At 38.2% G+C, this 21147-nt stretch overlaps 1 protein-coding gene across 1 annotated transcript in view; it reads left to right on the plus strand.

The window, feature by feature from the left end:
• The window catches only part of ZNF407 (zinc finger protein 407), a 333967-nt gene that overhangs the window by 215280 nt on the left and 97540 nt on the right, over nucleotides 1-21147 (plus strand). Inside the window, exon 8 of the mRNA XM_084201615.1 lies at nucleotides 20050-20228. Coding sequence (XP_084057741.1) covers nucleotides 20050-20228 — 179 coding nt within the window. The remainder of the gene's footprint in view (nucleotides 1-20049; nucleotides 20229-21147) is intronic.

Below are 21147 nucleotides of genomic sequence, written 5' to 3' on the forward strand. Positions count from 1 at the left end.
ATTTAAGATCTGAAGAAACATTGTCAGTCTCCTGATTTCTTTCAACAGTCACTGTCTTTCCCTTACTGGTGAATTTGGGCTTTGTCCCTAAATGTTTCTGAGGCAGCCCCTTCCCTGCTGAGCTGATGCTGTTTTTTCTGAATCAGTGTCCAAGACACTTCAACCAAAACCTTGAAGTATTTGGTGTCTAGGAAATATGAATAAGACTACTTCATGCAGTGGTCAGATTAATGTAACTAATGTATTCTTTTATCACATTTTATCTTCTCTCTGTCCTCACACTTCTTTTTTTGCTATCATATGCAGTCATCCCTGTCTCCTCTATTACTCTTTCTTAAAGAGCATAAATATGTCATCATAAATGCATGCATATTTATATTTAATATATACTTAATTCATGTTTATCAATCTGAAACACCAGCATATTATTCAAATTAAAACAATCCTAAGTATTTTGTATTTTGATAGTAAATAAAATTTTAGTATTAACCTCAAGACGAACAGCAATGCTATATGCCTAGTATAGCATGTAGTAGCAAAAAGACCTGTAATTTCCTATTCTTACAGTTCTTCTGATGAAAAAGTGCAGTGAAGATCTTTTATGACTACAAATAAACTTCCATTTGTTAAAATGGTTTGATCTAAAAATAACCATTGGCATCATAGCTTAATTAATGTGAGCCTTTTGTGTAAAACATATTTTAAAAATATTAAAACAACTGTATATGTTTTCTTTTACTCTTGCCTGGTAGCAGAGAATAAAAGAATTAATTTTTTTGTTTCTTTTGTCATTCCTTAATCCCCAATCCAGTCATTAGAAAGGGGCCAAAGCCATCTTTGGGGGTGATGAAATCTTCAAGGATTATTTAATTATTTATTTATTTATTTGTTTGTTTGTTTGTTTGTTTGTTGTTATTGTTGATTACTGAAATTACTTTGATAGCATCACAGGTCTCCAAGATGAAATTGTTAGACACGAGCCTGTTGTGTTGTGTGGGGTTTATTCTCCAGGCTATATGGCTAGCACTCTGTAAAGCAAGTTCCTGTGTTAATGCTGTCTTTGTGACAACTTTCCCTCTTCCTCCTTCATGTGTGACATACAAAACAGATTAAATCTGGGGGAGTCACAGAAAGCAAGTTCGTTTCTGAAGTCCCAGAAAGAGGTATACTCTAGTGCAAAGGGAAGAAAGGGAAGGTTTTTTCTGTTTAAAGTCTGATGAAAATGAGATAAAGAAAAGAATTGCTGAATAGCAAGTAAAATAGGGAAAGAAAAGAGCTTTATTAGTTGAGAAAAGCTTGCCACTTAGATACTCTTAATGCGTTAGAAATGGTGGGCAATTTTCCAGATAAATTTGGCATTGTTAGACATTCCCGATTTATTAAAGCTAAATAAAATTCTTTGCGCATTCCAGCAGAGTTGCACTTGTCTCTGTACCAGCTTCTGCCCAAATTCTCCTGGAGGGATATGTTGGGGCACTTTTGGAACTCAGCTACGGGAGCCTCTGTCACCACCGCGGGGTTCCTCTACTCCGGGGTGGAAGCGTGGGCGCGACGCACGGGGCTGGCACCTCCGCAGTGTGACTGGAGGGTGTCTGCCAGGCACCACAGTGTGATATCGTGGTGGCACTGAGGCTTTGGAGCAGCATCTGGGCTTTAGAAATCTGGTGCTCCTGGCCACCCTCTTCCCAGTGTTGTGGGTTACCCCTATGGGCTGAAAGCTCATCTCTGAGAACCTCATATTTCTGCTTTGGAGAGAGATCTGGGAGCTCAGAATTCCGATGATGTTGCTGTGAACCTGTGGGTTCAAAGTTGCTGCTTAGCATTGGCCAGGGGAGAGCTTGTCTCAAGGTTTGCATTTTCTCCTTCCTGAGCAGCTGGGAGAAGGTGGTGCATTCTCCATAGGAAAATGTGGCATAAGGAAGACAGGCCATTTGGTATACAACAGCTCACTGTCCCTAAAACCATTTTGCAGTCTCTGTTGTAGAGTACTCTACTTCTGTATGGTACTCTATTCTCATAAGTCATGGATCAGGGATCCCTTTTTCCCTTGAGGCTTTGCTTACAAAAGGACAATCTGGAGAGGAGCCTGTTGTCCTGTAGTAACTTATTAAGTTGCTTATTACAGCTATTTTGTCCCTAGTTGGGATGATCTTTGTGGTTTTGCTAGGCCTGTTTAGGTCTGAATAATAGCCGTAGATATAGCTGACACTTCTTAGGGAATAACCAGCACATGAAGCACTCTGTTTTGTCTGTTTTGTTATTGCAAGTGATGGAGTGCTGCTCTGGTGTTTTCTTTTTCTTTTTTTTTTTTTTTTTTAATGTGTTTTAAAATGTACTGTTTGAATAATGGAAAAGGAATTAAGGGAAGAAAATATGTATGAACAAAAGGTTGCTCTGCATTCTTGGATGCATTGGGTCAAAGCTGCTTCTTACTTTGTGTCTTCAGAGAACAGATGAGGTTGGTACAGCACACCTCATCATCTCCTCATCAAGTTAGATATGCTGAGGCTTAGTGTGCCTAATGCAATGGAACAAAAAATGCAACAATGTTCTCCTTTCTCCTACCCCCATGGGTCAGGGGATTGGAGTGGAGATATTCCTTGATGTTTTCCCACCTTTCTGCAAGGGCACTGGTTTTTTTCCTAGATATCTTTTTCGTTCCATCTAATCAAAACACCCAGCTCACTGTGGTTCCTAGAATATAGGTCCATACCCATATATCCACATTTTTAGGTAATGCATTAATGTGATACTTCTTCTGGTGTTCTTCAGCATTGCTATCTTTTTTTTTAAAATATATTTAGTGATGTTATCATTTAAACCACACAAACTCTTCATTTCATAATACTCTAAAATTATTTGTGTTATAATCCTGTAAACACAGCTTGTGGTTCTACTGATATCATAAACTGCCTGAACATCATCCTGTGGTTCATTGTGATATTGCTAATACCCCTTAACATATAGTATTTATTGTGTTATATTTGTAACTTCTGTGCTCCTTCAATTCCTGTTCAAGATGATTACGAATTCTATCTAACTGTAGCATGGGACATCATTTATTCTGCTGCAAATCCCATGTGGAACGCCTTCTCATACTGAGCTTCTTCAAAACATTTCTGTTGAAATTTTACACGCACAATCTACAGGGCAAACAATACTTAGAACCATTTTGAAGTTATAGAATGTATTGTAACCACTAAAATCAATTCTTAAGTTCTGATGATGTTTCATTAGAAAAATATGGTGCTTCAGATATATTTTTGTTAACAACCTCTTTTTAAAGTACAGAGAACCATTTGTATTAGCAAATTTTGGAGGTCTCTTATATGGGTATTTTAACATACAAAAAGCCATTAGTAATTTGTTTTGATTTCAGGAATAAAGATGTAGCTTTAGTTTAGAAAAGCAGGTATTTTTAATCAGTTGACAAGGATTGTTTTTTAGCCTTCTGTCCCTAACTTATTGTGAGACTTGTGCCAGCCCATCCATCTTTCATCCGTTTCTTTAATAACTTTTTAAGCTGTTGGCCAGTTTCAGTGAAAACTGACACCCTGTAGTAGCTGTTGAGATAAATTAAGTTCATGTTTCCTGAAAGAGGTGGATGAGGAGTGAAAAAAAATCATGGAGGATCAGTCAGGCAAAATTCAGCTATCATGCACTCTTCTCTCTTACAATCCAGACTCACCACCCAGAACAACTGGTTTTTCTTGGATGGCGATAATCTGAAGGAACATGTTGGGGAGCTGTTGTTTGCTGAATTGGTGCATTGGGAGATTTAGTGAACAGGGCATGAATGCATAGGAAATCATGCTTCAGTTGGTACAATGCTCGTATGTCAAAGTATTGAGTCCAAATTAACTGTTTGTTGCAAGTTGTCAGGATAGGTCCTTATTAAAGGTAAAATTTTAAAGGTATTTTTCAAAGGATAAGGAGAAAACCCCCAAAATCTGTGCTTTTCTTTAGAAAAAAGGATCATTTGAAAAAGATTTATACCCAGGCAATTCAGACCAGTGACATTTCTTACTGAATAGGAAGAAGCTTCCCACTGTGGAGAGATTGTTCCACAAGTGCTTTTTTTTGGCACTTTTTCTATAATTCATTCCCTGATAGACTGACATATTCATAGATCTGTACAGATGTATTTACTTCAGGAGAAAGAAGCAAAGTTTGAAGAAATGGTAAATTCTTTTTACGTGCTATTAGTGATACTGAGCATCCACGAATTCTCATCTCATGGCGTCCAGTGGCTCTGTTCCTATTTGAAATTCAGCCTCTTCATTTACGTGACTAAATGTGACTTTCATCACATTTTAATTTGAATTTTAATTACTAGTCTTTAAGATTTTGATCAGCACTAATAAATTAGAGCACAGTCATATGGTATTTAGCTGATTGATTTTTGCATGCTGAAATATAGTCATTTTGGAGAGCAGTAAAACTTTCAAGTAGAAGAAATGTTTCAAAGATAAAGGAATTTGTATTGGGTTTGTTCATTTGTGTCAGACCAGAGAGGAAAGTCCTAAATATGAGCCTTTGTAAGGGCAAAGCAGGTCTCTGCTATCCAGTCTGCTTTAAATAAATTCAGGGACATCAAGTCAGGCAAACAAGGCCAGCGAGTGCAGCTTTTGGGAATAGCTTTGTGTTTCCTGGTGGTGGTGCAAGAGGTGAGAGATGAGACTATAGTATTGGGTGATGGTAGCTCTGTTGGAACTCTGCATTGCAGAACTTGTTTCTAAAATGCAAATATTTGTTTGCTGAGTTCTTTTCCAGCTGCATCTGTTCCTGGCTTCCTCTTTTGTTTGGATGTCTTTTCTTTTAGAAGTCTACAACATAACATCAGGAGAATCTTTATTTTCTTTTCCTGCTCTGAAGTGTCCATTTTTAGTTTCAGTTCACCAGTAGCATGGCAGGAGTACTGTAACAGAAAGGATTATAACTAAGCCCCTCTCCATCTAAGCATCTCTGTTCCATAGCTCAGTTGGGAGTCAGCTCTCACTGGCTGGAAAGTGTGTACTGTCATAGGGTCGATAACATAAAACAAAACAAAGCCAGTGGATAAAATCCTGGCTCCACTGAGGTTATTCACCTTCCTTCCATGTCCTCAGTGAAGTGACAATTCTCACCTGTCATGAAGATACTTGTTTCATAGGAAGGAGAGAAATGGAAAGCCAGGGAGCTGGCAGCACCTTCTCCAAGACTTTGTAACCTGAACAATAAAAAAGTTCAGCTAGGCAAGTAAGTAGAGGGATTGAAAACCAGTTATTTCTACTTTTCACTTGATTTTCAGAGAGGATCTAATCTCCTAAATCTTGCCAGAAGCATGTACTTCTTTTGGAGTTTCTGTTTTTCAGTTCTCTCTCTACTTGAGTTTGCAAGTTCTTGCACAACTGAGTGAAGTCAGAGAGACATGCTCACAAGTCTTTGTCCTGGGGAAATGGCTATGTCTGCTTCAAGACTTTTGGTACATTTTTTAGGCAAGCAAGTCCCACTTCCTGTATTTTTGGGTTTGTGTTAGAGGCCTGAATATTAGACAACTCAGGATTCATTTAGTTCATAATGAACTGCTGTCTGCAGCCTAATTCAAGTTATTGTTTAGGATTCTCAGCTGAAAGGGCACAGGACAAAGCGTTTAGAAGCCTGTTGTTTGGATTTTCTAAGAAAATTATATGGGGAATATAACTGAAAACAGAAGAGTGTTTCTGAAAGCAGGGATTAGGTCTGCTTTTGGCTCCTGACAGTTCCTTGCTGTCTAAGGGCAAAGTTTAAAGAAGAAAGGGTTGATGCACGATATTTTGTGCCAGCTAATATACTTAGCTGTGTTCTGTCCTGGGACATAGGACAGTATTCAGCCTTCCTCAGGATAAGGGCAGTCCTAAACTTGGGAGTTTTACTACCTACAATGGTGGCATCATTTCTATAAAGTTAGGGGCAACATTGTATCCTTTTCCAAAGCAGATTAGAGCTTCTGACGTTTCCTATTGGTGACCTACATCTTTCTTTAGAAATAGTAGATACCTAATTTATGCAAATGTTGAGACCTACATCAGTTCTTTACCATGTCCACTAATTGCATTGTTAGTTTGAATGGTTATGGAAGACTGACTAGGCTGCCACCTCGTACTGCCATGCCCAACAGTGCACCTAAGCAGAAAGCATTCTACCCTGTGTTACTGATACCCTGTCTCCCAAACCCTTCACTACTCTTTTTGCCTATTGTCTGATTATCATATCCTTCTCAATGCTTAGGTTATAGCTTTTCTGAGGCCAAGACCATTTCCTAAGTTATTTCTCTGTACAGCAATTGGTGTATCATTATCCAGGTCAACATACTGTGAGTGAGAATGTACCAGCTCTCTTGGAGCTACTTCTCGATTCCTAAACATAGGATTACATTTCACCAGAGTACAGGAAAGCCTGTACTGTTGTGGTGAAACCTTATTGTTGCCAGGACTGGGATACTGTTTAATGACTAATATCTCAGAGAAGGTGTAACAGCTGAGAGCATGCCTTCAACTTGAAGTGCAGTATCAGTGCCTAATTCCTATAGTCTCCTTAGAAAATCTTATCTCTCCCTTATGGACTAGTAGTCCAATACCTTTCATGAAAATTGAATGCATATAAACAGAATTTTTCAAATATGTTTGCAATCTTAAGTGCCATTAGAATAAACCTTGGCTTTGGTATTAAACCTGACCTTCAAATACTTGTCTTGCTAAATGTGTTTCTGGGTGCATTTTTTTGTTTTGTTTTTGGAGATCATGTCATTGTTATATAGCTGAAGAAAGTGTAGTACTGAAAGGAATGCATCTTGGAATGCAAGTGAAACTATTTAGACTCTCTTCTTTAAGGCACAGTTTCTTTATCTATACCCATCCAGTACTTAGAAAGGAAGGATTTCAGGATATTATGAGCTATGTTCTTCTCTTGCTATTCACCTCATGTTAGTAAGCTGCTGTTCTGCAAACTCGTGGAAATAGCACTGAAACATATAGACTACTTCCATCTCTGCAGCAAAAAACCCAAACTGTATATGTCTGATAACAGAAAGGAAACAAATACAGATAAATAGGTATTTTTTTCCTAAATTTCTATTATTTACTTAATTTATATTTACTTTTGGAAAATACATGGATTGGTTATAATAGTTGTAGAGTAAACTCTTGTGGCCTTAAGGATACATATGGATTAATGACTTCTCAAAGAATTGTTTTACAAGAGTGCTTTAGCATTTTTAGGATGAGTGCTTAGTTGAAATAGTCACTGAGGGCATGTTATTGACATAGGCATTTTTTGCACCAAACCTGTGTATTTTTTATTATCTGACTTGGATGACTTATGTCTTTTCATATATGTACATGTAACATTAAGCTTGTGACTAGGTCCAGTTGTTCTAAAGTTAGTAATGTTCCCTAGAATCACATTTTGAATTATCCCTTGAAGGATTACTGTGATATGATGTAAATAGATTCAAAGCAATAGTTTAGTTTTATATAAAAGATGAGGAGTGCAGAGTTTTTTTGGTGCGTTCTGTTTGTTTGTTTGTTTGTTTTTAGTTTAAGAGTGCAATATATGTTTTCTTTAGCTGTAAAAGCACAATCAAGGCAACATGATAAGTGAGTCAGTGTTGTAAAAGTAAAACTAATTTTGCCTTCACTCACATGAGCTATAGAAGGAGGAAGCTTTATTGTCCCTGGGAAGGTGATAAGGCAGAGTAATTGTATATTATACTGTCCTGGAACATCTGCCTGAAGACTGTTGGAGCAATTCATCTATCATGGACGATACAGCATGTTTTGTCTTTCTGCTTTAACCCATCCCCACTGCTGGCCTGCACGAAGGTTTTGATAGGGACTGTGCCTGGGCTGGGGCTCACATTAATCAGTCCCCTTGTTCAACACTCCAGCTGACATAATTACAACCTGCGCACAGCAGTTATTCAAGTTGAGTCCTTGTCACTCGTGGTGCGAAACTACACAGCTCAGATCCCGAAGGAGATTGCCTTATCACACAGAACAAGGGCTCACAGGAGTTGAAGAGAATAGAAATGGGAAAATGTCTTCCGGGAGTACTATATATTCCTTTAAAATAAGACATTTGAGAGACTTACAAGGGACAAAGAGAAGCATTGTGCAAGGTCTGAAATGAACAGGTTATTATTTTTAAAAGGATTACACAGGCCATTTTTGTGAAATGGACATGCATTATTAAATAAATTCAGTGGTCTCTCTTATCATTCTGTGGCTCTGCACTATTAGTTTTCTTCAGAAGTGATAAAATAGTTTTTGACTTGTATAAGCTTTAAGTATCTCTCAGTAGAAATCATCAGAACACAACTAATAAAAGTGCTCATATTATACCAGTAAAATTGGCACACACATAAGGGAAGACCTGCGAGGATCAGAGTTAAGGGTGAAGGAAGAAGCATGCAAAAGGGCTTTTGAAGATGAGCAAGTTCATTAGTTTCTGCTGTTGTATGATATCAGAGTGTGAAAGGTGAAGCCAAAGAGAAAGTTTCATATTTTACCATTCTTCCCTCTTTTCATGTTAACCCTCTGTGAGAAAAAAGACAAGTCCATAACATTATCTATGATAATGAAAGAAATTTATTTTCAGGTAATATGATGGGGTTAATTTTACATGGGGGTGGGCTTTTTCTTTAAGACAGAACCTTTGCATACATGATCATAGGATAATTTGTTTGGTATTAGTCTACAAAGTTCCTCAATATGACAGAATTTAATTGGTATCCAGAAGGCTTTTGCCCTGGCGTTTAAATTTTTTGCTTCTTGGGTCAGGTTTGTGAAGTAATACCATTCAGGCAGTTGCTATTCTTCTCAATCAATAGATCTAGAGTGTTGCCCTGATTTCTCATCTAGTTAAAATCCTGTTATGTCTGTTAGACATAATTGTGAATTGTTGAAAGCACAGTAAAAATGTGTCTATTTTTGGTGGTCCAATTTTAATCTGATACTTTTACAAAACAGCTTATCTGCAACTTTGAATAGTCTGGAGTAGAAGCACAGTAGAAACTACCTGATACATTTTACTTTACATATAGGTATGCTAGGTGAGCCAAATACTTAGTTCAGTGCTTTCATTACATTTCAGTATCTTTGGTTAAGTACACAGCACATTAATTTTGATGTGTAGGTCTACACTGAAAGTCCCGCTGCATGAAAACTGAACTGCAGTTTCTTACTGAGCTGCAGGGCGTCCTTATAGGCAAATGTACTCTTAAGGAACAAAAATCACATTTTGCTTGCTCCTTACTCTTAAAACCAGTTCTCCTGGAGTGAATGATGTCTGTGAAGTAAGCTCAAAGTACAGAGCCAAATGCTGCATTTACTTACATTTGTGCAGAAAATGGCATTATGAGGACATAATCTGAAGAGAATGATGTTTCTCTGATATATGCTTTCAACACACATTTTAGATTAGATAATCAATCATGCCTCCAATTAAACACCCAAATTTGACTTTCAGAATCTAAGATGGTTTTGCAGTATTGACAGCCAGGAAGAATATATTTTAATTTGCAGACTGAACAAATTTCCATGACATCATGGAAGCACAATAAATGGCTGACCTCACAATGACATTTTTCAGACTTGAACTGTACTTCTTGGAGACTTTGAGCCCAGAAAAAGCCTTAAGCTCAGCCAGTCTGACCTTCTACAGAAAACAAGCTGCATAGGTGCTTTTTTTTCCGAGTTTGCTCTGTACTGAACCTCCTACTTCTGACTGAATTTTATGATCTAGAAACATATTCAGGTTTGATCTGAAAACAGAAGAAGTCACAGAACCAAAGTCGCAGAACCAAAGACGCAGAACCACAGCTTCTCTTCTGTGAAGGAATAATTGCTGAAGAAATTGTGCTTTGTTTCTCAGTTGAATTTGACTGTAACTTGTAGTCATTGCTTTTGTTTTTCTGTACGTTTTCTCTAGCTTAGGTTGTCCCTTAATACACCTTTATTCCATGTTAAAGCTCACAGGCCAAGCTAAATGCAATAAGCAAAACAGAAGGGGGTTTTTTAAGTGTTTTAGAGGGTTTTTTACCCCACTTAACTTCTATTTCTGTTTATAATCACTTTGTGACTATTTGTTCCCTTTTTAAATGTAGGCAGTACTACATTTACAGGAAGTAGATATTCTAGAATTAGTTTCTCCTGTGTCACAAAGAGAACATTGCATCCTTACATTTGCTTGCTACTTCCTTGCTTATACAGCTAAATATAGCATGGGGCCTTTCTGCTTATAGCATCACACAAGAAGTTCACGTTAAACTCATGGTCACTAATCCCTAAATAATTTTCAGTGTCACAGCTTTTCACAGCTTTGTCCAAGTTACTTGCATGCACTGTGCAAAGGTGGGAAAGCTAACCTGTAATTGTGTGTGTACGTGTTGTGATTGAACACGCCTGGCTTCTGCGACTGCTCTGTATGATGGCAGTGTCATCCTTATTAATCATGCTGCCAATTACTGTGTTGTCTGCAAATTTTATTAGCAGGGATTTTATATATAGTTTTGGCATGCATAACAGAAGTGAATCTTTCAGACAATTATTGCTGATTCCTTTGATAAATTGGAACATTTGAAATGAGGAAGAAAATGACCATCTCTTTTTGCATGGGGGGTTGGGGCTGGGATAGGGCAAGAAGAGGCACTGTATTAGCATTAAAAAAACCTACTTTGAGCAGAGATCAGTACAGACCACAGTGCCCTGGGTATGAATCCAGGCTGCAAAGCAACAGGATCTGTCCTCTAGGGAGCCGTGTTGTCACTAAAATGGCTGAAGGAACTGACACGAAGGCCAGTTGGACGAAGTACCATCTGCATCTGAGATTGACAGGCAGCCTTTAGGGTCTGTTGCTATCATTTCTGACTCCAGCAACATTAGGAGTCCAGTTTCGTCTTGTGCAGCCGCTAGATTCCACACCCTTTCCTAGGCTCCATCTGCACTTTTGTATCTGTGAAAATACTTTATGTGTTCCTGAGGATATACAAACAGACTCCACAGAATTGTTCAGTTACTTTATGTGGTCATTAAAAGAAGTACAATAGGGAAAAAATTGATGTTGAAGGGAAATGCGTGTCTTCAGTTAAATTCATCCCAGCTTTTTTAAAAAATGGATGTTTTCCATGGCCTCATTTCAGCAAGGTATTTGATCATGTACATAAATTTAACCTTGTGAGTCATTCTTTTGAAGTCAACGGGGGCTGCTTGTACTTAAGCCACAAAAATGCGTAAGTACCTTGTTAAATCAGGGCCTGTGATACCTAAAGCCCAGTCTCCATCCTCACACCACTGCAGAGATACTGTTTCTCAGACCAACCTCTCTTTTATGCCATCTGCTCTAAGAAGAAAGGAAAGGGGGAGGGAGGAAGCCCAGAAACAATGGAGTGATTATTCTCAGTTACTGTGAAATAGATGAACTCCACCTGCTATTTCTGCCACTTAAACCTTGGCTGACACAGTGCAGCAGTGCACTGTGCACAGCAGACCCCTGCATCCCTCACACTGCAGGCACACAGGCCCTTGAGCTGGGCCAGCACAGAGACCACTCTGCCTGCAGCAAAGTGGAAGCTAAGAGTTCTAGCAAACATTACAGAGAGTTTTCAGTAGCAGATCAGTCCTATGAAAAATTTTTTGGTTATTGTTTTGGTTTTGGATTGGTTCTTTTTTTCACCTTTCTTTGTTTTGCTTTTTTTTCTTCTCTAGTCAGTAAAAGGAGACACTGAGCCTCTCTCAGAAGAGCTGCTGGGGCAAACTCACAAGTTGAGCAGCCCAGCTCTGCACAGCACCTGTGGGGACAGTGAGGACACAGCACACATGCGGAGCTGAGGCACACTTCCATGACTTTTTGTACCCTTTCCACCCATTCCTTCAAAGTCTAGCAGTTTGGACAGGTTTCTATCTAAAAGTCTCTTCTTTATTTCTTTCTCTCTTTTCTTGTAGAAAATAGAATTAATGGAAGCATTTAAGGCAGGATGCTGTAGTTCCTTGGAGTCACAGATGGGCTTTCTCTTGGAAAAAATCAACTTTTCTTTAAATTGTGGGGTCTGTTGTTCGCCAGTTGTTTACAGAAATACTCTGAAAATTCACGAGTAGATTTGGATGCCAACACTGGGTCTATACTTCAGTTTTTGTTCACTGTGCAGGGTTTTAAATGGCTTTACAGATTCCTCAGAGGTAAACAAGACTAGAGTACATCTCTTCTTATTTCCCTTCAGAATTCCCAATTACCCTGAATTTGCCTTTAAAAGCACTTACTTTGGCTATCATAATGATCAATTACTTGAAACTGGGAATTTTCATTCCTATACATTGTAAATAGAATGGTGGATCTGTGGCCAAATTACAATTTGGACATGGTAGTCTGCTGAATGGCGCTCAGATAGAAGCAGTAATTATCAATCTTCCATCATTTTCTGTGCTGACGCACAAGTTTTTGCTGCTTCCCTACAGGGCTCAGCTACTTTTTAGCAGCCAGCATTGGACATCTGTCACACATACTGTATGTCATAACAAATAGATCATTACAGAAAAAAATGCAAAGCTAAAAATGTAGAAAAGCAGAAAACATTGCGATTATTATCCCTGGGTGTTGGTATAATACTATCAGAATAAATCCCAAATACATTTTTATTATTTTCTTTGTGAAACTGACTGTATTATAAAATCTCATTAAAGCATGTAAATTTAGTGTACTCTCTTTTATGGGCTACTTTGTATTTTCTGAGTGGCAATACATGCAATACATGGCAGTACATGAAAACATGTGAATACATGAGGCCACCAGGTTGTTGTGCATGTGTTTTTATGGCACTGTGGGTGTGTATTTCAGTCGCCTTTTCTTGGTCGAGTTGAAAAGCTGTGAGCAAATACTCGCTGCAGAAGAAGCCATGGTGGCAAAGGCATTGCTTGTCCCCAGCAGCTCCTTGCCTCTGCCCACCAGAGGTCTTTAGGAACAGCACAGGGAGGTGTTTGGCAGCAGTGACACAGGCAGAGCTGAGCTGGCAGTGGTACATTGGAGTTGTCCTCCTGAGCTCCCACGGAGGGAACCGTGTGCTGCTAATTCCAGCAACAGTTCCCTAAGTCACTTGAGAATTAAAGCTGGTTGCAGAGCATATCCATGTGATTGTATCCCCACTCCCTTAAAACCTAAATAAAAGGTAGAACTTTTGCTTTTAAAGGCAAAGAGCAAGGAAAAAGAAACCCAGGTACATGTTAGTAGTGAGAAGGATGAAAAAAAGTATTATATTTCTTGTACATATATACATAAATGTGTGTGTTAATACCTAATAATTATTGCAGTTTTACAATATTAGTTTCAACACATTACACATTTTTTTGCCTATGATATTTTGCTTTTTTTTTATTATTTATTGTGCAATACTGTATTGACTTGTAGCACTGAAGAGGTAAGCTTTAGTTTTTAAACTTGCAGTCTGGATTGCCAGTGGTATGTGCAGATTATGTATTGTTATGCAGCTAGTTTGCACTAACTGGCAATCAGTTTATTTTATTTTAAAACCAGAAATGTAGCTAAATCTTGAATATGCAGGGAAGGATTTTTGGTTGGTTGGTTGGTTGGTTTGGGTTTTTGCTAAGTAGAACTTGGGCAGAATGACTGTCATTGTGGAGGTTTTGATTGAATAAGCCTGTTTGCATAATGTATTTACCACAGATTGAGGTATTTGTTTCTTTCCTGTCAAGAAAATATTGCCCATTAGGTTGTCTACCACCACCCTACTGAATGCTAGTTTTCATACAGTTTAATGACAGCAAGAAACAAAGGCAGTCTAGAAGGGTTGCATTTTGGAAAGCAGTAATGCTGAAATCAACCTGAAAGGTCACTACATTTAACTGAGTGGGCAGGAGCTCTTGGTGCTGCAAGAAGTATCCAGGAATTCCCAGAGCTGGCTGCAACTGGAGAATGCTGAGCATGGGGAAAGTCATAGCATCCATGTATGCAGCACTGGTGTGAAATGTGAACGTATTCAAAGCTTAAAGCAAGTGGAAACTATGTAGGGAGAGCCTGATGATTCCTCAGAGTGAGCTGAGAGGAACTCAGTCTCTATAGCTCTTCCATTGGAGGTCCAGGTATCAGGAGATTCTACAGCCAAGCAAGGTGTGTTGGACATGTAGCACTGTTAGCTGAATGCAGGGAGATAAGAAATAATACAGTTTGTAAAAGGGAGAGTGATTAACTCAAGAGTAACTTGCCTATAACTTCAAAGGACTTCCTGTTGCTCTCCATCAGAAACCATGTTTTAGTATCAAAAGGATTATGGTTTGAGAAGAGAATCACTGGGCAGATGTTTATGACCTGTGCTGTCAATGAGGTCAAGCTAAATATAACTTTGCATTTCTAGAAATCCATGTCTCTCCTTTTCTAGTGTAATTACATGATTGCAATTTTGATTTAAAGACAGTTTTCCAAGTTGGATGGCATTTTCTGTGAAAGAAATACCTGCAAATATTTGGTGAATAACTGAGGAATCTACAATAGTGCATATTGCTTCATTGAGAAGTTTGCTTTCAGCATAATTGCTTTTATTTCTGAAAGAAAGTATCTGGAGACTTTGCTATTTTTCAATCAAAATGCTGCAATTTCCCTGAATTGCAGGTTGCATAGCAGGGTATAAAGGGTGCAGAAGACTTTCAGAATGCTGTCAATATGAGGGTGAACTTGATTCATACTGAACAAACAGGGGGAAAATAGAAATCTTTTCAATCAGTTGGTTGTTCACTGTGTTTGTTTTTATGTTGTAAATAGCTATATCAATGGAGCTGCTGTAAGTCCTTTACATTACATGCATTTCTCTGCAGAAAGGGTGTTTATGCCTAATGTTCTGGAGAAGACCTTTTGAAAAAGGTTTATTTTGTGCAAATAAGAGTCCTACAAGGTGCTAAAATTTTTAAAACTTAGTGGACTAGATAATTAACATTTTGCCTCATTTGCACCTCTGAAACCTTCCATTTCCATGTCTTGCCGTAAGTATCTTTCTGAAAATGTCAGGCACTGCATAATGGAAGAGTGTTCTAATTTCAGTTTCTTATAAGTAAATAGGAAAAAATAATTGATTACTTCCTGCAATATTTCTTTTAGCTGTTCAATACAACGCTAATGTATTGTCATGTAGAAAACCCTTAAAATACAGAAGCATCCTATTCTGCATGGGCAAATTTAGAAGTGACAGATATTTTGTGAATTTCTCTTATTTCATGATTTTTATCCAAAACACTACAGAAAAGACAAGGACAGCAAATAGCTTGGTGCTGAGCAGCTGAAGGTCTGCAGATAACTGCTGAACTTGGCTGTTCACAGAGGCCGCTTGAGCCAGGGCTGCTGGCTGAGGGGAGTGCAGAGCACAACCTGCTGAATCCAGCCACAAGGCTGGGGATGAGTCCCTCTGCACAGAGAAGGGATGCCCAAATCCCTGCCCTCACACACAGCTTGTACTCCTTGCTGGTGAGATTGGCTGGCTGAGCTCTGCAAGACAGGGAAGAAGGAAGTGATGATGGGGGAATAGTAACTGCAGGCAGCACTTACCAAGGGGACCCTCAGGCTGACTATTATCCCCCCAGCATCGATTTGCTCCAAGACTCATTGTTCCACCCATGTTTCTCTGCTGCTGACTTTGAATTGCCATCTCTGTTACCTGAAAAGTCCCAGATCCCTGAGCAATGCTGCTCTTTACAGTGGGGTACTAGTTTTGCTGAGGAATTCAGTCTTTTGTGCATTATAGCTTGCCAATACAACTGAGAAAATGTCTTCATAGGGGCACTTGTACTACCTTCTAGGGGCTAAAGGCACAGCTGTGCTTTTTGGGTTGAGGAGGAGGGCAGTTATGAGACTTCTGTCCCATCCACCCATGATTTTCTCACTCTTCTGTAGAAACCAGGCACTCTGTTTCTTGCTCTTAGCACAATGCCATGGTGTTGGCTTTTTCTTTTGAGGGTTTTTTTGGTAAAAGATGTGAAGCATATATATATAAGAATAGGAGAAGGAAGGCAGAGTAAACAGAGGCAACAGATTGTCGTGCTGACAAAATGTCTGGCCATTTTATACAACTCCTAACCTTCCACTTTATTTCACTCTCCCAACATAGTGGATCAATGGTGCTAAGAGGCAAGGGTGCAGATGGCTGTGGAATGGGGCGTTGGGCTTCCTTGTCACAGGATGATGCCTGTGCAAGCTCAATGACCACTGAAAACTTGAATCAATTGTTTGTAATTGGACCATCCCAAATAAGGAGAGACAGAGAGCTGGGACTGGTCAGTGTGGAGAAAAGACTCAGGGGATGTCATCAGTATGCACACATATCTGAAGGGAAGCTCTAAAGAAGAGAAAGCCAAGCTTTTTTTCAGTGTTGCCCAGAGACAGAACAAGAGGCGGTTGGTACAAATAGGAAGACGGGAGGTTTCTTTTGAACATCAGGAAACACAATTCCGTTCTTAGGGTGACTGAGCACTGGCACAGGCAGCCCAGGTAGAGTGGGAGATATCTTTGGAGATATTCAGAAGCTGCCTAAAAATGTTCCTGGGCAACTGGCCATGGGTCATCCTTCCTGAGCAGCAGGAACGGACCAGACAATCTTGAGAGGGCCCTTTGAACCTTAAGCATGATGTGATTCTGTGACTGAAGTACGATTTTAAATTTGACAAGTGATTTCCAGTTTATGATACTGGAATATGCAGCAACCTTTAATTTATTGACAGCAGAAAAAGGTACGTGGTTGGTAGGAATGGACTTGTAATGGCAGCATGGAATGTGCAGCTAGAACAGCAATGGGAATGCATCACTGTGCGATGAACGTTAGAGACAAATGCCCTTTTTTGTCTTTTTCCAGAAAAGGTTTTCTGTTCATCTTAAGCAGTAGCTACATTTCTCAGGAGAATATTACCATCTGTCTCCCTTAGTTCAAAGCGTTATCCTTTACTGAAATGTGGGAGCTCTCCTGGATGTGCAAAGTAGGCCTATGCCCTTCCCAGTCTATCAGTCTTTCATGGAGGAGGTCATACAGGTTTGTTGCATGGGAAGTATGCATGGAAAGCCCCTCGTATTTCCTGTTCATCTGCAACATACCTTAGCAACATGTTCCATCTCCTCTTTCACTGTGTATAGCACTGGCAAGGCACTGAAAAATCCATACCGGCCTGCCTCTTCCCTTTAATAGGGTTTTGTGGGGTTTGCATCAAGTCTCAGACTTTTCTTCACATCTAGTAAGAAAACTTACTGCAAGACATGAAATAAAAAGAAAATTTTTTATTGTGTTTCTCTACATCAGAATTAAATGTAAACTCACTGACTGTAGGTTTAGACTGATTAAGTTGCTCTAACGAGTTCTCTTCCTGTTACTTAAGAGCATGGACAAATTGACAGAAATATATAGATTTGATTTTAAAAATGGATCATAAGGATGAAAGCATTCTTACATGAAGCAATGGTAATAGTAATTTAACTTAGAAACCTCTACTTTACTGTAGCTTTACTGAAATACAGTCTCCTAAAACCTGCATTTATTTGTTTGTGGCTGTAATTCAGACTAGTACTGAAAAACCAGAAGGACTTTCCTCAAACGATTTTTTATTGCACTGGGCACTGTTTTCCAAATTTGAGAACAAAAGAAATCTGTATTTCAGGGTTTATAAACACCTGGAAGTGAATCTCATAATACAAGGCTGTCAAAACCTTAACTATCATCACCATTGCAACATTATAATGTTTTAGTTATATTCATGTAATGAGATAGCTTTAATAGAAATGCAGTGCTGTTTAAAATCACAGACCTCTGTGTTTATTCATATGATATGAAGTGATGTAACTACACACACTTGGTGTTGGTGGGGGTGTTTTGTGTCAGACATATGATAACATGCTTGTACAGTACCTGAGAGAAGACTCTTAATAAAACACACATTGCAAGCACACTGAATAATTAAAAAACATTTTATATGCAGTAAACTTTTGTCCTGTCATATTTAAAGGTATCACTTGGATTCAAAAGTGCTTGGATTTGCCAGTTGTTGCCATCATGGTTTACCTTATGATGGCAATTGTGGCTTTGCAACCTAATACAAGGGGCCGTTTGTAATGCCTTGTGATCTCACATTCCTCGTTTCTGATTAAGCCTTCCTGGCCTGGTCACATGGAAATTTATGGGTTTAAATTTTTTATATCTGTATGTTGGTGTGTTTAGCGACAGATTTTTACTGATGACTGAATAAATGAGGCTTCAGGATTGCTCTGTTTAAAGTGGCTGGAGCAATTTCCAAATCAAAGGAGATAGAACTGGCCTTTTATGGCTGGAACAGCCTGGGTTTTCTTCACAACTCTTACATAGGTCTCCACAGATCCTTTATATATTTCACAGAAATATTTTAAAATAAAAACTTTTATATATTTCTTTAGCATAGTATGAGAGCTGAGCTAAAAGAACACAGATATTTTATTTCAGATTCATATGCTCTGCTTTAATCTACTGCCCTTTAAAGTATAACCCATGATGGAAGGTTACCAGGTTGTCTCCTGCTTTCATTGCAGTATACACTACCTTTTCTTTCCTTTTTTGTAAAATACATATTTCATTTTAACAACATTTATGAGCGCTGTAGTTTTTTTAGGGCTGAATCCTGAAAGATGCTGAGGACCAATATTTTCTATATTTTTCAGTGATAAGTGTCTTCTCTGACATTCTCAGGCATCTGATCATGATACCAGTATATAGCAGATGGGCATGACAGAGGGTGAGCTTTGGCAGCCCCGTAAGGCAGATACCAACTTTACTATGTCCATTTCCAAGGGAGAGACAAGCATTCCAGCAGAACTTCAAGCTGCTACTTCCAGTTTATTTTCGAGGTCCTTTTTTTAGGTGCTTGTTACTGTAGGATTTCTATCATGATGTAGAATCATGATATCATTTCTATCATTCTGTCATCTATCATTTCTATCATACCGTAGAATTTCTAGTCTGTGATGGGTATCTAATCAGTTGCCCAAAATTCTGCAGTTGTCTTAGTTGAGTATTTGTGAAGTACTATGCATTTATGTAGTTTACATGAGTGTTTGTACTTTTTTTCAGTTAGGCTGAATTACTGTTCTTAGTTTGGCAATAATAATAGTATATGCTAGTAAGAAAGTCCAAACAATAAACAAAACACCAAAGCAATGGTACAAATGAACAGTTCTGTTCTTTTGAGTAAAAAATAAATATACTGACTATTTCTGATTGAAATAAATGGTGCAGCAGTGTATTTCATGTAGGATTAATCACTAAGTTTGAATAAGTAGGAAATTCTAATGCAAAATAATTTTGTAGAGACTGGAAAATTTTAAAGACTAGAAATTAAAAAATACTGCCATATGAATCTCTCTGTGAATTAGAGAAATATGAAATATTTTCCTTTTTTTTTCAGAAATATGATTATAAATATTGCTTTGAAATGTGTTAAACTAATTGTGTATGCAATCTGACTTTTCTGCATGAAAACTCCACTGCTTTCACAAAAGCTGTGTTTAAGATGTAAACCAGAATCCGTGTGTATTTTCAAAAATATGTAAACTTGAGCAACTCAATTCTCCTTCCTAGGAACAGTTCACACAGCGAGATGAAAGTTGGTGGAACATACTTCAAAAATCATTCACAGCAACTCCTGTTGAATTTAGGAACTGTGTGGGAAAGGTTCATGTGAGCTCCACTGGGAATATTATAGGCATTTGTGTGTATTTCAGTTTTGCTAAGTAAAGACTTTTGCTTAATTTCTGTCCATCACTGACTACCATGAGAAAAATAGAAATTCTGTAAATGTGACAAATCAATCATTCTGGTTCAGATGTAATGTTCAGTTAACCTGAAACAGCTTTGGGAGCCTTCATGCAAAGGACAACATTTCTGCAAAACCTAAGAGGTTGCAAAAAATCTACAGATAATGAAAAATGAGTGATGACTACTGATTTTCTGTTTTAACACTAGGTTTTATTTGAACCACTGGTAGAAAATAAATATATCTTTTTTTTTTCTTTTTCATTGCTGTTTAGGTCTAACTGTGCAGAAAATATCCGTAAACACATCTTGCATACGGGAAAGCATGAAGGAGTAAAAATGTATAACTGTCCTAGGTGTGACTATGGAACAAATATCCCTGTGGAGTTTCGGAACCACTTGAAAGAACTACACCCAGACATTGAGAATCCTGATCTGGCATACTTGCATGCTGGTAAGGTCCTTGCTCCCTTTGCTTACAAATTCTTTTCTAAATGCACGTGCTTAAATGATTGTAATAACAAAACAAGAAGTTATTATCATTTTTTCTGAAGAAGGGCATGTTTTCAAAATGGGCTTCATCCTCCCTCTTCAAGTTTTTCAGGGTTAAAGATTATGCATTAAGCACTGAAATCTATTCATGTTACACAAACAATTCTTGCAGTTCAATAAACATCAGAAGTGCATGCTATTTAGATGCCTCATTTTGAAATCTAACTTAACTTTTAGGGAGAAATATTTTTTAACATTTTTATTAAGTCCCTCTGCCTATGCTGTTCCCCCAAGAACAGAAAAACAAAATTCCATAGGAAATACAGTGGCAAATTAATGCGCTGCTTTAAAAATTCTTAGATTTCGTTACAAAAAAGTAGACTGTTCCTCATTAAAAGACAGAACAGCAGAGCTCAACCAACAACTTAGATGTATCTTTTCAGGCTTTGTGTTAGAGAGCACACACATGGAAGTCACTGGAGGAATGCAAAAGAAAAACATTGCTTTGGAAACAGGAATTAAAAGAAAAAAGATGCGGTGTTTTCTGTTTAGGAACAAGTTTTTTTGGTTTTTATTTGCTTTTGGGGTTTTTTTAAATAGATTCTACGGTTCAGAGTGGAAGGCAGAAGATTAATGGAAGCATCAAGTTAGGAGAAAAAAATAAAGAGTTCAATGGTAGGAGGTTAGGAGAAATAATACAAAATTAGTGTGGAGCTTGAATGAAATGTGATTTTAATGCAGGAGAGGCAGATAACTTAGACATCACTGAATGGAAAGACAAGTCAGAGCAGTGGGAAAAAAGAACAGATGGTGAGAAGAAAGAGTTGGGGAATCCAGAGGAGGAAGAAGCTATGTGGGCCAGAGTCTCCCTGAGATGCAAA

The sequence above is a fragment of the Fringilla coelebs genome (genome assembly GCF_963513975.1).
Source record: "Fringilla coelebs genome assembly, chromosome: 1".
Classification (NCBI taxonomy): domain Eukaryota; kingdom Metazoa; phylum Chordata; class Aves; order Passeriformes; family Fringillidae; genus Fringilla; species Fringilla coelebs.